General features: G+C 65.8%; 2 protein-coding genes across 2 annotated transcripts in view; both read right to left on the reverse strand.

The window, feature by feature from the left end:
• Positions 1–14771, reverse strand: part of SLC9A8 (solute carrier family 9 member A8) — a 261909-nt gene that overhangs the window by 23911 nt on the left and 223227 nt on the right. The window lies entirely within an intron of this gene.
• On the reverse strand, positions 3354–5013 carry CEBPB (CCAAT enhancer binding protein beta). The gene has a single exon (XM_056108465.1). The coding sequence runs from the start codon at positions 4832–4834 to the stop codon at positions 3767–3769; it is 1068 nt and encodes a 355-aa protein (XP_055964440.1). The 5' UTR covers positions 4835–5013; the 3' UTR covers positions 3354–3766.

Below are 14771 nucleotides of genomic sequence, written 5' to 3' on the forward strand. Positions count from 1 at the left end.
CTCTTCAGATTCTGAGTGGCGAGGCCCCTTGGCCTCACGGTCCCCTGAGTGGCCGGGCCTCCCGCCTGGGAGGAGCCCAGCCGCCCGCACGCCCCTTGGGGTGGCCGCAGGAGGGTTTTGTGTCGGACAGGCCGACGGGAGCCCAGCACGGTCTGCGGGGCCCCGAGTGGGGGCGGGGCAGGAGAGGAGAAGGCCTCTCGGGCTCACAATCTCGGTCACTTCCCTGCTGCGGGGGCCTGGCACCTCGTGCCTCAGTTTCCCCAGTGGCAGCAGGGGGGTTGAGAGCAGTCATGTTAGAGCAACAGATGAAGGGGCTGGAAAGCCCATGCATCACCAGGGGAACACAGGCTCCTCCTCACACCCCTCGCCTGGCCTGATCCCTGTTCCCAGGCTCCCTCCTGGAAGCCTTCCCAGATTGCCCTGTCCTCCTCCCTCAGGAAGCCTTGTCCCCACCTGCCATCCTTGCAGTGTCTGTCTCTCCTCATAAAGTGTCACCTCCATCCTGGGTTCCTGCGTCACCGGGAGAGGCTCGGTCGAGCCGGTTCCATCCCTGGGAACAGCAACGGGATGAGCCACCAGCAGCTGGAGGGCAGGGGGGCGGGGCACGGGCGTGGGGGGCGTGAAGGGGGTTTTCCCGGTCTCCAGCCCACAGCTGCAGGCCGACGCTTCGGCAGGAATGAGCCAGGAGCAGACCCCACGCTGCCCAGAGGCACCACGAAGAGGACAGGCACGCCCAGGCCGAGCAGGGGCCCCGCGCCCAGCCCGCGAGGCTGCACTGGCCCTGGACGCCCCCTTCCTGCTGGGTAGGGCCCCGGCGGGGGGCGACTGCATCACATTACGAGGTGTGGACGTGCATGTCATCCCCCCGACCGGACCCATGGGCTCTGCTGTCCCCGGCGGTCAGCCCCGGGTCGGCAGCGGCAGCGTCCAACCTTGGGGTGGACAGAAAAATCCTGCAAGTTCTCGGTGCAGAGGCCTGGCATGTTTGCCCCTGGTGGACACTGGACAAGCCCCCGGGACTGTGAACCTGGACCTCGAGCCTAGCCTGGGGGTGGCCCACCTGCCCCCAAGCCCTGTGGATGACCCCCATCTCAGACCGGCTATCCCTGAGGCTCTGCCCACAGTGCTCCACGCCAGGCCCCCGATCAGTGCTGTGAGGACGGCTGCCAGCCTGAAACCAGTGTCCGGCTGCTGAGCGCCCAGGGCTGGACAGGCAGCTGGCAGGCCTCAGCCCCGCGCCCTCCCCCAGACCCAGTGAGCTTGGGACCCCCCCCAGTCCCACCTGAGCACTGCCCGCCCCACTCCTGTGGCCCCTCCTGGGCGTGGAGAACTCTGGGGTGGGGGCGGGGTAGGCCTGCGGTCAGGAAGGGGGCACTGACCGCTCCCGCCCTGCTCCTTGGCGTCCCCTACAGAGCGGGGGAGAGGCGGCCAGCAGCCAAGGCGAGCAGCAAGGGCCCGTCCGCCCCGACCCGGTGACCCCGACCCGGCCACTGCCCGCCCGCCGCCCGACCCAGGACACACGCCACAGTGACGGCCCTGGTCCTGGGCAAGCTGGAGGCCCCGGCCTTGGCCTTGATCCTCACCCCTGTGATGCTGGTGGCATAGAGGGGCCCCACGCCCCTCTCCAGGGCAAAGGCAGGGCCAGAGGCCCCAGGAGAACCCAGGAGAATGCGCCCAACACACACTCACACAGAGACACACAGACACATTCACACAGACACACAGATTCACAGACACACAGACACATAGATACTCATACACACATACACACGCACAGACACCCATATATACTCATACACAGATACACTTACATATATATTCGTACATGCATACACTCACACAGACACACAAATATACTCATACACACTCACACAGACACACACACTCACGTATATACTCATACGATACACTCACTTACAAATATACTCATATACACTCACACACTTACACATTCACACACACATGCACACACTCACACACATGCTCACACACAACATCACACACTTACACACATACACACATACACTCACATCAGAGTGTGTAGCTGCACTCAGGCGCCCCGGGCTCTGGGCTGACCAAAGGCCCCGTCCACCCAACCCCTGAATTCCTCAGGGCCAGGAACCCCAAACCAGAGTCCGAGCCACAGGACCCCGGAGGCTCCCGCTCTCGGTACTGACCAGCTCTGGCCGCGGCGGCTGTCCCCAGGGCTCCCCGGACGCCGGCTCCTGGCAGCCCACGGCGCGCCGCTCGGCTCTGCGTCTGGGTGCCAAATGCCAGGAGCCTCCCAGCGAAAAATAATAACAAGAGCAAAGGCTTATGTAACAGCCCTGCGCCAGGCGCTGGGGACCCACCAGCCCCAGGCTGCACCCTCGACTCTGAGGAATGCCGGGCGGGGAGGGGGGTGCCGGGAAGGGCGGCAGCAAGCAGGGGTGGGGGGTGGGGAGGGCTCGTCTTTGCAGAGTTGGGGGAGTGCTCCAGGCTCCAGCCTGACTTGAGCTCCTGGAGGGCAGGTGGGCAGGGCCCCCTGTGCCCACTGCGGAGTTCAGAGGGGCAGGCGAGGAAAGGGGGGGTACCCTGGCCCCCATTCCCAACACCTTGGCCGGGGACTCGCAAACACAACTCAGCCACGCACCCGGGCTCCTCACTGAAACTCCTCCACACACAGTGATGTTTTCAACAGCCTCGCCTGGAGCGGGCTAGGAGGGTTTGCCCAGACCTGGGGCTCCGTGGGACCCCCCACTCCACCACCACCAGCTGGGTCCCCTCCTGCCAAGTCACCGGCTGCCCGATCCCAAACACCGAGCCGAGCCGGCACCGCAACACTGCACGCCCCCCTGGAGGGACCCCGGACTTCCCGCCCCCCAGCGCTCACTCCCCTGGCACCCAGGGGCCGCTGAGTCACCCTGGCCGGGACGGGCCGCCTGACCCGGCGGCGCTCGCTCGCTCTCTCACTCACTCGGGGCGCTCAGCCCTCCCCCTCGGCCCTGCCTGGGACCGGCTGCAGGCGCAGGCCCTGGGGGGGAAGCGGCAGGAGCCGAACCAGCTGCAACACCCCCACCCCACCCCCCCAAAAGGCAAAAATAACAACAGCCCCCCCACACACACACGCGCGCGCGCGCACACACACTCAGAGACACGCACGGGAGAAGCAAACACCCTCCGGATCCAACAGAAAGGGGGAGTGGGGGGCAGGTCAAAAGCCAAATCCTGCCCCTCCAAAAGCAAAAAAAAAAAAAAGCCTATTTTGTTTTTCACCCTGCTCCAAAAAAGAAGAAAAAAAAAGTTTATCCCAAGTGTCCTGAAACGCTCGCGACGGAAGCGATGCCCAAAACACACAGACGCGTCTTGTCTCATAGAAATAGATTATTTTTTTATAATACAAAAAAGGGGGGGGAAGGCACCAACAACAACAACAACGACAACAACGACCGGCGGGCCCTCGCGGGGACATCTTTAAGCGATTACTCAGGCCGGGCCGACAGTTACACGTGGGTTACGTCAGCCCCGCGCACACCCGCGCCGGCCTCGCTCCTGCCCGGATTGCATCAACTCGAGCCGGCGCGCACGGACGCGGCGGCCGGCAGGACCGCCCCGGGCCGCGCGCGCGCGCGCGCTCGCCGCGGGGTCGGGACCCCCCAAAAACTAGAGAGAGCGAGCTAGGCGAGAGACAAAGGAGACGGCGGGGCCCCCGCGCCCCAGGTCCGCGCCCCAGGTCCGCGGGCGGCCCCCGGGGGCGGCGGCGGGGGCCGCGGGCACCCCGGCGCGGCTAGCAGTGGCCCGAGGAGGCCAGCAGGGGCTCGGGCAGCTGCTTGAACAAGTTCCGCAGCGTGCTGAGCTCGCGCGACAGCTGCTCCACCTTCTTCTGCAGCCGCTCGTTCTCGGCCGTGAGCTCCAGCACCTTGTGCTGCGTCTCCAGGTTGCGCAGCTTGGCCTTGTCGCGGCTCTTGCGCACGGCGATGTTGTTGCGCTCGCGGCGGATCTTGTACTCGTCGCTGTGCTTGTCCACCGCCTTCTTGGCCTTGCCCTTGCCCTGCGCGGCGCCGCCGCCGCCGCCGCCGGGCGCCGCGGGGCCCTGGCCCGCGTAGCAGGCGGCGGGGGCCGCCTTGGCGTCGGCGGGGCCCGGCGTGCCGGGCGGGCTGGACGACGACGACGTGGACAGGCTGCCGCTGCTGCCGCTGGGCACGGCCTGGTAGCCGAGGTAGGCGCGCAGCGCGTAGGGGAAGCCGGCCGCCATGCCCGGCGCGTCCTCCTTCCTCTTGCAGTCCGCGGGCTCGAAGCCCGGCTCGGCCTTGAGCTCGGGGGGCGCGGGCGGCGGCGGCGGCGGCGGCGGCGGCGGGGGCAGCGGCGCGAAGCAGCCCGGGTGCAGCGCGCCCTTGGCCGTGCCCAGGCGGCCCAGGCTCACGTAGCCGTAGTCGGCCGCCTTCTTGCAGTTCTTGGCCGCGCCGTAGTCGTCGGAGAAGAGGTCGGAGAGGAAGTCGTGGTGCTGCCCGGAGGAGGCGGGCGCGGGGGCGGACGCGGGCGGAGCCGCCTCGAAGGTGTCGCCGGCGGCGCCGCCGGGCGCCGGGGCCGGGGCCGGGGCCTGCGGCGCGCCCAGCGGCTCCAGGTAGGGGCTGAAGTCGATGGCGCGCTCGTGCTCGCCGATGCTGCCCAGCTCGCCGGCCGGGGCGCGCGGCGCGGCGCGGGGCGCGGGGGGCGCCGCGGGGGCCGCCTTGGCGCCGTACGCAGCAGCCAAGCAGTCCGCCTCGTAGTAGAAGTTGGCCACTTCCATGGGTTTAAAGGCCGGCGGCGGCGGCAGCGGGAGGCATGCTGGGTCCCAGGCCACCAGGCGTTGCATGAACGCGGGAGCCGGGGACGGGGCCGGGCTGCCCGCTCCGGCCGCCGGCCCGCAGGTGGCGCGGCCCCGGGGCGCGCGGGCGGCCGCGGCGAGTGCGGGGCGCTGGCGCGGGTCCGGCCGACCGGGTGCCCTGGCCGGTCCCGTGCGCGGCTCTGACTCGCCAAAGTTTCGGCCGAGCGCGGTTATTTATAAGGCGGCGCCTTGGCAACGGCTGCGTCACGCCTGGCGGCCGCCCCGGCCCCTCCCGCGCGCGCGCCGCGGGGCGCCGGGGGCGCGGCCGCGGGGACCCCCCGGCCCGGGCGCGCGCGCGCGGACCCCCGGCCCGCCGCCCGGCGCGCGCCCCCGGGGGTCCCCGCGGCCGGCCCCACGCCCCCGGCCCACCCCCGGCCCGCCGCCCCGGGATTGGGAGCGCCGGGGGGCGGCGCGACCCCGCCCCCGGACCGCCCCCTCCGGGCCCGAGGTTGTCCGGGCGCGGGCGCGGGCGCGGGCGCGGGGCGGGGGGACCCGCCGGGGGCCACGCGCGCGCCGCCTCCTCCCCGCCCCGGCCCCGGCCCCGGCCCGCGCCCACCGCCCCGCGCGCCCCTGCCCGGGCCCGGCCCCAGGGGGCCTCTCGGTCCCGGGGGCGGGGAGATGGGGGGTGCCCGCCCGCCAGCCGCTGCCGCCCAGGTGGGCCCCGCCCCGCCCCGGCCCGGCCCGCCCACCGCACCTGCCCGCCCCGGCCCGGCCCGCGGCCGCCCCACCCACCGCGCTGGACCCGGGCCCGGGAGGGCGGAAGGGGCGGGGGCTCGGCCGCGCTGTGTGACCTTAGGTGAGTCACTTCACTTCTCTGAGCTCCATCCCAGAAGGGAGCGGCGCCGCGTCCGTGGGACACGCGTCGGCACCACCGCCTCGGCCGAGAGTCGGGTCAGGTTGGCGCAGGCTCCGCACCCCGCACAGAGACCCTGCAGCGGCGGGGAGGGGGGCTCGGTCACCGGCCTCGGGGCCCGCCCCCCCAGGAAGCCCCGGACCCGGAGCCCGCGGGACCCCCGGGTGCGCCCGGGCGCACGGCTCCCCTGCCCGCCCTGCCCTGTCCTGCCAGCCCCGTGCCCACCGCTCTGGGTCGCGGGCAGCCGGTCGGAGCTGCCCCGGTGCCCGGTGCTGACCCCCGGCCCACTGACCCCGGCCCTGGCCCTGGCGGGCCGGCGGGCATTGCTCAATCCTCAGCCTTATCTGCTGAGCTGGGCTGACCTCCGCCCCCGAGTGCTGGAGGGATGACATCCCGGTGCCCTTGGGGTGCGGGCGGGGAGGGGCGCCGGGGGCACCGGGCTGCCAGGAAGGACCCCAGGCCCGCAGGAGGCGGGTGGGGGTTTGCAGCCGGCGCCCCGGGAACCTCCGGCCGTGTCTGGGGGCCACCAAGACCCCTGCGTTCCCCCCGCTGGCGGTTCTGGCCGAGTTGTCCGGCCGGGCCTCCTGCCCCACGAGGCCTGAGCCGGGGACACTCCTGCACGGGGCAAGCTCACCTCTGAACAGCGAGTGTCTGCTCTGCCCAGTTCTGCACGCTCCTCCTCGGGGCTCAGACTGAAAGTCGCCCCCTCCTCCTCCAAGCAGCCCTCCCTGACCTCGCCATCCCAGGCCCCCTCACTCGGTGACTCCTGTGCCTCCCTTCCTTCCCCGGGAGCTGACAGAAGGTGCAGGGAGTGGAGGGGGGGCGGCGAGGGGGAGGTGAGCGCCCCCGCTCAGCGGGCCGCGTGCTCCCAGCCAGCCCGGCTCCTTCTGGGCCCTGCACCCCCACAGCACCCCCACACTCTGTCAGGGTGCCCGGGAGCTCCGCTGAGCCCCAGGAGCTTCCGAGTGAACCGGGGTGGGGGTGGGGGAGGGTGCTGGGGGCCCCTAGCCCCTGTCCACCCTCTCTGAACCCTGTGCCCGCGTCTCAGGGGCCCCTGCTGGTCTGCAGGAAGGGGGAAGGGGCGGCACTACCCCCAATGGGGGACTGACCCGCCTGGGGTGGGAGGATGATGCCCGCCTTGTCCCTCCGTCCAGCCATGCGAGACCCACTTCTTGGGTGCAGGAACTGACCGGGGCGAGGGTGCTAGAGGCCCCCAGTCCCTGAGACCAGCCCAGGGCCGGGCTCCACTCCCATCAGTCCTCGGGGCACAAGCTTCGCCCCCCAGACACGGGTCGCTGGTCCCCCCTTCCTGGCCAGGCTCCCCGGGGGCCAGGCTCACCCTACCAGGTGCCACCCAGGTGTCTGCAGAGGCCACCCGCCTGGACGTCAGCTCTTGTTTTGACACCGCCGTGGGTTACCCAACAGGCCCCGCCCGCTGCCCTCCCCCAGGGGGCCCGGACTGGACGGCAGGCCCCACCCTCCCAGCCGGCTCCCCAGGGGTGTCCAGGAAGCCAGCTAGCAGACCCCACCCAGGGACGGGCCATGGACCCCCTGGGGCTTTCTGCTCCGTCTCTGGTCTGAGGTGCCCTGGGCATCATCGTGCAGGGCTGGACCTCAGGTGCCGGCAGGGCTGTCCGCGCTCCAGCCCTTTCAACCTTCTCCCCTGTCCTCGTTGTTCTTGGGGTTTCGGGGTTTGGGTTTGGGAGTTGTTTGTTTGTTTTGAATGGAGTGCTTGCCGGTGCTTCGAGACTTCCTTTCCAAAGTCAAATTTCCAGCTTCTCGTTGAAAACCCAGAGCCGTGGGCTGGGCCCAGCACATGGCTGAGCGGTGGGCAGGCTCGGCTCGCGGGGGGCTGGGGAGGGAACAGCGATTCCCACCCAGGACGCGCCCCCATGCCCCTGCCCCCACGTTGTTTTCACAGCTCTTTCCGCCCACCCCTGCTTTCTCCAGCCCCGATTCCGGGAAGGTGACAGGACTGGGGTCCACTGGGGTCACCGTGCGGCTCGGTCCTGGGAGCGTGTGCAGAGGGACCGGGAGGCCGGCCAGAGGCAGGGACCTGGGGCGGCAGAGCTGGGCTGCACCCTGCGGGGGCTGGCTCTGTGTGTGTGTGTGGGGGGGGGGTCACTCCTTCTCCTGCACTGACCCCGTGGCCTTGGCATGCCCTCCAGACTGCTGAGACGGGGTGACGGTGCCTCTCCTGCCTGGGCCTTCTGGGCTGCCGCCCTCTCACACTGGACCTGCCCGTAGCTACGGGAGCTTTACGGAAGCTCATTCTGGACCCCAGGAATGGGGGGGATGGGGAAGGGTCAAGGTTAGGAATCGCCCCAGGAAGGCAGAAGACCAGCACAACAGCCAGCTTCGCGGCCACAGTCCGATTCCCACATCAGGGATTTTTCCCACCACGCGGCCTCCTGGAGGCCTCAGTTTCCCCACCTGCCAGGTGGTTGGGCTCAGGGGTCCCTGAGGACCAGCAGGTGTGAGCTCCGGGAATCCCCTGCCCCAAGCGCAGGCTGGTGGGGAAACTTGCCCTGGCAGATGCTGCCACCTCCTGGTCGGATCTGGGAGTGCAGGCGCGGCTTTTCGGGTCTCCTTTGGCTGATGGCTGATGGGCTCCTGACCCACCTGCTGAGCAGCGCAGCCAGCAGGGGACACAGAGGTCGGCACTGCGGCCACGGTCTAGCTCTCGGGAGTCGCCAACAGAAAGGAAACCCACCCACCAGCCGCTTTCAGGTGCTCACTTTCACTTACTCATCAAACAGTTCACACCGACTGTCTCTCCACTGAGGACGGAGTTGGCCGGTGCCCCTCAGGAGACGAGAGAAGCGAGTGATGGACACGCGGTGCCAGGGGGAGGGGCTGGGAGACACAGCGGGTCGGGCCCTGGACTGGAGGCCTCTAGCACCCCATATGGCCCTCCGACTTCCCCAGGAGTGCCCCCTGAGCACAGAGCCAGGAGTCAGCCCTGAGCACCACCGGGTGTGGCCCAAGGGCAGAGAGCGCGAGAATGGGAGGAAATGCTCACGGTGGTACGTCTGACAGGGTGAACAGGTGTGTGCGACCTAGAGAACACCCACAAGCACGCAGAATGTACGCAGAATATCTACAACCTAAAAATAACCCCCAAAGGGGCTGTAGGAATGGCACAGCAGGTAGGGCGTTTGCCTTGCACGCGGCCGACGTGGGTTCGATTCCCAGCATCCCATATGGTCCCCCGGGCACCGCCAGGAGTAATTCCTGAGAGCAGGAGACAGGAGTAACCCCTGTGCATCGCTGGGTGTGACCCCCAAAAAAGCAAAAATAAATAAATAACCCCCCCAATTTTTTTTTAATGGATGCAAGACTTGAACAGACATTTCCCGGGTACCCAAGGAAGGCGCAGTGCTGGGAGCATCCCTGGCAAGGACTGGGCCAGGACTCAGTGCAGGAGAGCACACCCTGACGGCACGCTGTCTCGGCACAGACACACACAGAGATACGGACACGCACACACTGACACATACACACGCAGCTGCACGTGCACACGTGCACACTCTGACATTACATGCACACAGACAAGTATGTGCACAGACACATGAACACACGTGTGACATCCACGCACATGCTCACACACATGCACACACAGACACATGAGCACACCTGTGCACACATAGACACGCACACACCAACCACACACACACTGACAGGCATACGCACGCACAGACACACGAACACGTGCACACATGGACATGCACACACTAACACACACATGCGCACACCGGCAAGCACACACACGTACACAGACACACGAACGCATGCGTGCACACGGACACACTAACATTATGTGTGTTAGTGTGTCTGTGTGCACAAGGCTTGCATAATATGCACACACAGACGTGTGCACACATGTGCAGACAGACACACCACAAGTACCACGGGCAATTCCAGCCATGCTCCTGCCAGGCATCTGTGAGCAACGCAACAAAAAAACAGGCGGGCGGCACCACCAAGAATGCCATGGCTGGGGGCTGGAGCGGTAGCACAGCGGGGAGGGCGTTTACCTTGCACGCGGCCGACCCGGGTTCGATCCCCAGCATCCCAAGGGTCCCCTGAGCACCACCAGGAGTGATTCCTGAGTGCAGAGCCAGGAGGAACCCCTGTGCATCGCTGGGTGTGACCCAAAAAGAAAAAAAGAAAAAACAACTCTTATGGGGCTAGAGCAATAGCACAGCGGGGAGGGCGTTTGCCTTGCACGCGGCCGACCCAGGTTCGATCCCCAGCATCCCATAGGGTCCCCCGAGCACCACCAGGAGTCATTCCTGAGTGCAGAGCCAGGAGGAACCCCTGTGCATCGCCGGGTGTGACCCAAAAAGAAAAAAAAAAGAATTCATGGTTGGGGCACACGTGTGCCACCCCTTTTGCACTCAGGCCAGGTGTGGTGAGCCGGTGGTGGCATCGGAGGGGCACACAGCCCGCCTCAGCGGGAAAGGGACAGTGTTGGGGAGAGGAAGAAAAGCAAGCGATGGGCTCGGGCGGTCATGTTGCAGGGGGTCGGGTGTTTGTCTTGCACAAGGCTGACCCGGGTTCCATCCCGGGCATCCCCTAGGCTCCCCCGGGGTCCCGCCAGGAGTGATCTCTGAGTGCAGAGCCAGGCGTGAGCGCTGAGCATCGCCAGGGGTGGCCCCAAAAAATATCAACAAGAAAAACAAGGCGAGCGACCTAGAGCGCGTGAGTTTGCTCCGAGTCACAGCGATGGGAAGGCGGATCCCAGCCCGGGAGACACGACACCGAGGCCAGTAGGAGGGTCCACGCAGCGTCCCAGCGTGGGCGAGACTCCGGAAGCCCCTCGCCGTCCCGGTGCCCCCTGAGGTGCTGCCCCTCTGATGCTCCCACACCGGCTTGGCAGGGGTCACTCTCCCGTACTCACCAGGGCTGCTCCGCTTGTGGTGGTGTCTCACTGGAAATCAGCCGCCCTGCTGGGAATCACACGGCAGGGCACCAACTCGTACGTCACATGCGGGGCACCGGATGCTTGGACTCTTGTCCAGATGCTTGCAGGGCAGGTGCCCTAAGCCCTGGGCTGCTTTATTTATTTATTTATTTATTTATTTTGGCTTTTTGGGTCACCCCCGGCAATGCTCAGGGGTTCCTCCTGCCTCTGCACTCAGGACTTACTCCTGGAAGTGCTGGGCGCGGGGGGACCCTATGGGATGCTGGGAATCGAACCTAGGTTGGCTGCGTGCAAGGCAAACGCCCTCCCCGCTGTGCTATGGCTCCGGCCCCATGGGCTGCTCTTCTTGTGTGGGTTTTGGGGCCACACACCTGGTGATGCTCAGAGATGTCTCCTAGCAGTGCTTAGGGGGACTATCTAGGATGCCGCGAATCAAACCTGGGCCGGCCGTGCACAAGGCAAGTGCCCTCCCGGCTGTACTATCGCTCCAGCCCCTCCAGCTTTAGGGGGTCTGTCCTGGAGTCACTGCCACAGACAGGGCAGGTGGGAGGCCCGGGGCTCCATCCCGCCTCCTCCTGTCTGACCCTGTCCTGCTTTCCCACCTTGACATGGTCCAGGCCCAGCTGTTCCTTGTCTGACCCCAGCCCCGCATCCATCAGTGGAGGATGGAGAGTTTGGGACCAGCACAGGGATTGCAGGACCGGGTGGTGCCCAGGGACTGGGGGGCATGCTGGGAGCCCCTCCCATGGGCCCCAAGTGCAATCCCAGCACCGCCAGGGGTGACCCCAGAGGCCTCCAGCTCCCTGGGCTGAGAACTGACCCATCTTGCTCCAATTCTGGGTGCCGCTAGGTGGGAATGACCCCAAGGCCTCGTGAATATTGCTTGGGAGACCCAAGGCTTGGGGCGGGGGGCGGGGGGACAGGTTTCTGGACCCAAAATCTGGATGCGATCCAACATTGTGATTTCTGCTGCCCAGCCAGCACGATCACCCTGCCCTTCCGTGAGGGTCCCCCAACTCATCTTAATGCTGCATCATCTGTGGGGCCGGAGTGATGGCACAGCGGGTAGGACGTTTGCCTTGCATGCGGCTGACCCAGGTTCGATTCCCAGCATCCCATAGGGTCCCCCGAGCCCGCCAGGAGCGATTCCTGAGTGCTGAGCCAGGGGTCAGCCCTGAGCATCGCCGGGTGTGGCCTCGAAACAAAAAGCCGCTTCTGTCCCCGCTGTTCCTCACGGCCCCACCCAGGGCTCCTCACGGCCCGCGGCCCTGCTGTCCCAGACACTCACTGTCCCCACTCTGACACTGATTAACTTTGCCTGCGGTATCCTCTCCACAGCATTCCTTCCTCTCCCCGTCATGAAAATAATGTTTGAGGGTCTTGAGAAATGGTACAAGGGGGCAGGTACTTGCATGCAGCTGACCCAGGTTCGATCCCTGGCGCCCCCCCAAGCTCCCCTGGGCACTGCCAGGCGTGGCCCCCAAATCACAGCAAAAATAGTAATGAACTGAACTTGAAACGGGTTTGCAAATGTTTCCCTTTGCCGTCTAAGCATCCCCGTGACAAAGGGAGATGGCGCAGAGCCGCCGCCCCCCTCCCCGCCGGGCCCCAGAGCATCCCAGCATCCCAGCACATCTTCAGCATCCCAGACGGAATCCCTGCGCCCCAGAGCCTCCCCTCCCCCCCCCCCCGCCCAGGCCCTGCTGAGCTCTGGGCCCCTGGCCATTGGGACCCCACCCTGCTGGTCACCGCACCCCGATCCCCTCACTCAGCCCTGTGGCCGGTGTCGGAATCTCCTTCGTCCTTTTGCTGCTGTCGTGACCGCACGTGGTGTTCCAGGGCTACCCCCCGCCCCCGTCCCAAGTTCAGGGTCACTGCGACGGGGAGCTGGGAGGTGGAGGGACAAACCTGGGTGCCCACATCAAAGTCTGGCTGGACCTACAGCCCTGTTCCCGCCCCTCAGGCCAAGCGCTGACCCCTCACGCAGCCGTGTATGCGTGTATGTGTGTGTGTGTGTGTGTGTCCTGCACACGGCTCTGTGTGTGTGTCCCTGCACATGGCTTTGTGTGTCCCTGCATGTGACTGTGTGTGTGTCCCTGCATGCGGCTGTGTGTGTGTGTGTCCCTGCAAGTGGCTGTGTGTGTTTCTGGATGCAGCTGTGTGTGTGTGTCCCTGCATGCGGTTGTGTGTGTGGTGTGTGTCCCTGTTTGCGACTGTGTGTGTGTATCCCTGCAAGTGGCTGTGTGTCTCTGCATGCAGCTGTGTGTGTGTGTCCCTGCATGCGGTTGTGTGTGTGTGTGTCCCTGCATGCGGCTGTGTGTGTGTGTGTCCCTGCATGTAGCTGTGTGTGTGTGTCCCTGCATACGGCTGTGTGTGTATGTGTGTGTGTGTGTGTGTCCCTGCTTGCGGCTGTGTCCCTGTACATGGTGGTAGGGGTGAGGGTCCTGTGCACCTTTTGGCTCTTGTGCAGGATGCGGGGCCAGTAACTGCCTCATTTGGCTCAGAAGGAGAGGGGGCTGGGGCGAGTCTCCCCTGGCCTCCATCCCCCCGCCCCCTGGACCCCGCGCCCCTCACCCTCCCTGCCACTGTGCTCTTGTTTGCTTTTCCCTCCCTTTCAGTCTGCAGCCCGCGGCGGAGTGGGGGCAGCACCCCAGACCACAGGGGAGGGCCCAGGTGCTGCCTTGCTTTTTTGGCTCCTGGTTTGGGGGCTCTGGATTTTATAGTCTCTGAGACTATAAAATCCAGTTCCCGGATGAGAACAGTGCAGTCTTCTGCCCCCGCGCCTGGGTGTTCCTTCCCGGGGCCCCTTGGAGGGGAGCGGGTTGAGCTTTCCTCCCCGCCCCGACCAGGGCTACGGCAGCCGAAGACCTCCAGGACCAGCCACCACCATGCTGAGACCACTCTCCGCACCCATGAAGGTACTGGCAGAGGGACACAGCCACGCGGGTTCCGGGGCCGAGACCTCCAAGCCTACTCGATTTGGAGTCGAGCATCTTCCACCCAGATCCTCCAAATTCCAGTAGGCGGGGGTCACACCCACCACCTGGCCCCCTGGCGCCGTGTAATCCCATCAGCGGCCAAGACTCAGAGACTATAAAATCCAGATCCCGGAACCGCGTGACTGCATTCTCGGCCGCGCGACATCTTATCAGAACTTTTTTTATGACATCTTATTGTCTCATTCCTACTTTGGACAAACTTGCAGGCTATCGAATGTAGCCTGCCCACAGGGCAGAGTCTGGCAAACTCCCCGTGGCGTACCAAATATGCCAAATACCAGTAACAATGATGGGTCTCATTCTCCTAAAGAGCCTTGAATATAATCTCAGGGCTAGGATGAAAGAGACGTTACTGGGGCCTGCTCGAGGCAATCGACGAATAACAGGATGATGAAATGAAATGAATGAAATGGTTTGGGGGCCGCAGCCCACATTGCTCAGTGCTGGGGATGGACTGGGGGGGGTCTCGCCTGCAAACCCCACCCTCCAGTCCCTCCCACCTCCTCCCCCTCCCCCCCCCCCGCTTAGGGGTTATCCCTGGCCCTGAACTCAGGGATCACTTCTAGGGGTGCTTGGGGGACCCCATGGGATGCCGGGGATCCAACCTGAGTTAGCCACGTGCAAGGCAAACCCCCTCCCCGCTGGACTGTGGCTCTGGCCCCTATCTTGATTTTTATTTATTTATTTGCTCTTTTTTTGGGTCCCATCCGGCAATGCACAGGGGTTACTCCTGGCTCTGCACTCAGGAATCCCTCCTGGTGGTGCTCAGGGGACCCTATGGGATGCTGGGAATCGAACCCAGGTCGGCCGTGTGCAAGGCAAACGCCCTACCCACTGTGCTATCACTCCGGCCCCCGCATCTTTATTGTTAATGGCACCGAAGGGTGAAGTGGCACCTCACTGGGAGGTCGAGTCACTGGCGGCCACGATCCCGGGCACGGTCAGGGGGCACACGGCCATCTGTCTCTCCAGAGGGCAAGCAGTGCTGAGGGCCTAGGGCGACCCCGCCAATGTCCAGCGTGTCCTGGCTCCCAGCACCGTGTTCCTGGCAGCAGGAGGGCAGCGCCTGAGGGAGGGCAGGGAGCCTCTCCGCGGCTGAGCACAGGCTCCCCTGCAGGGGGCGCCTCAGACCCTGGAACCGCCTGG

Source organism: Sorex fumeus, unplaced genomic scaffold (assembly GCF_029834395.1).
Source record: "Sorex fumeus unplaced genomic scaffold, SorFum_2.1 ptg000213l, whole genome shotgun sequence".
NCBI classification, from domain to species: Eukaryota; Metazoa; Chordata; class Mammalia; order Eulipotyphla; family Soricidae; genus Sorex; species Sorex fumeus.

Coding starts and splice junctions, on each gene's coding strand:
- CEBPB (XM_056108465.1), bottom strand. CDS start 4,834: ATGCAACGCCTGGTGGCCTGGGACCCAGCATGCCTCCCGCTGCCGCCG.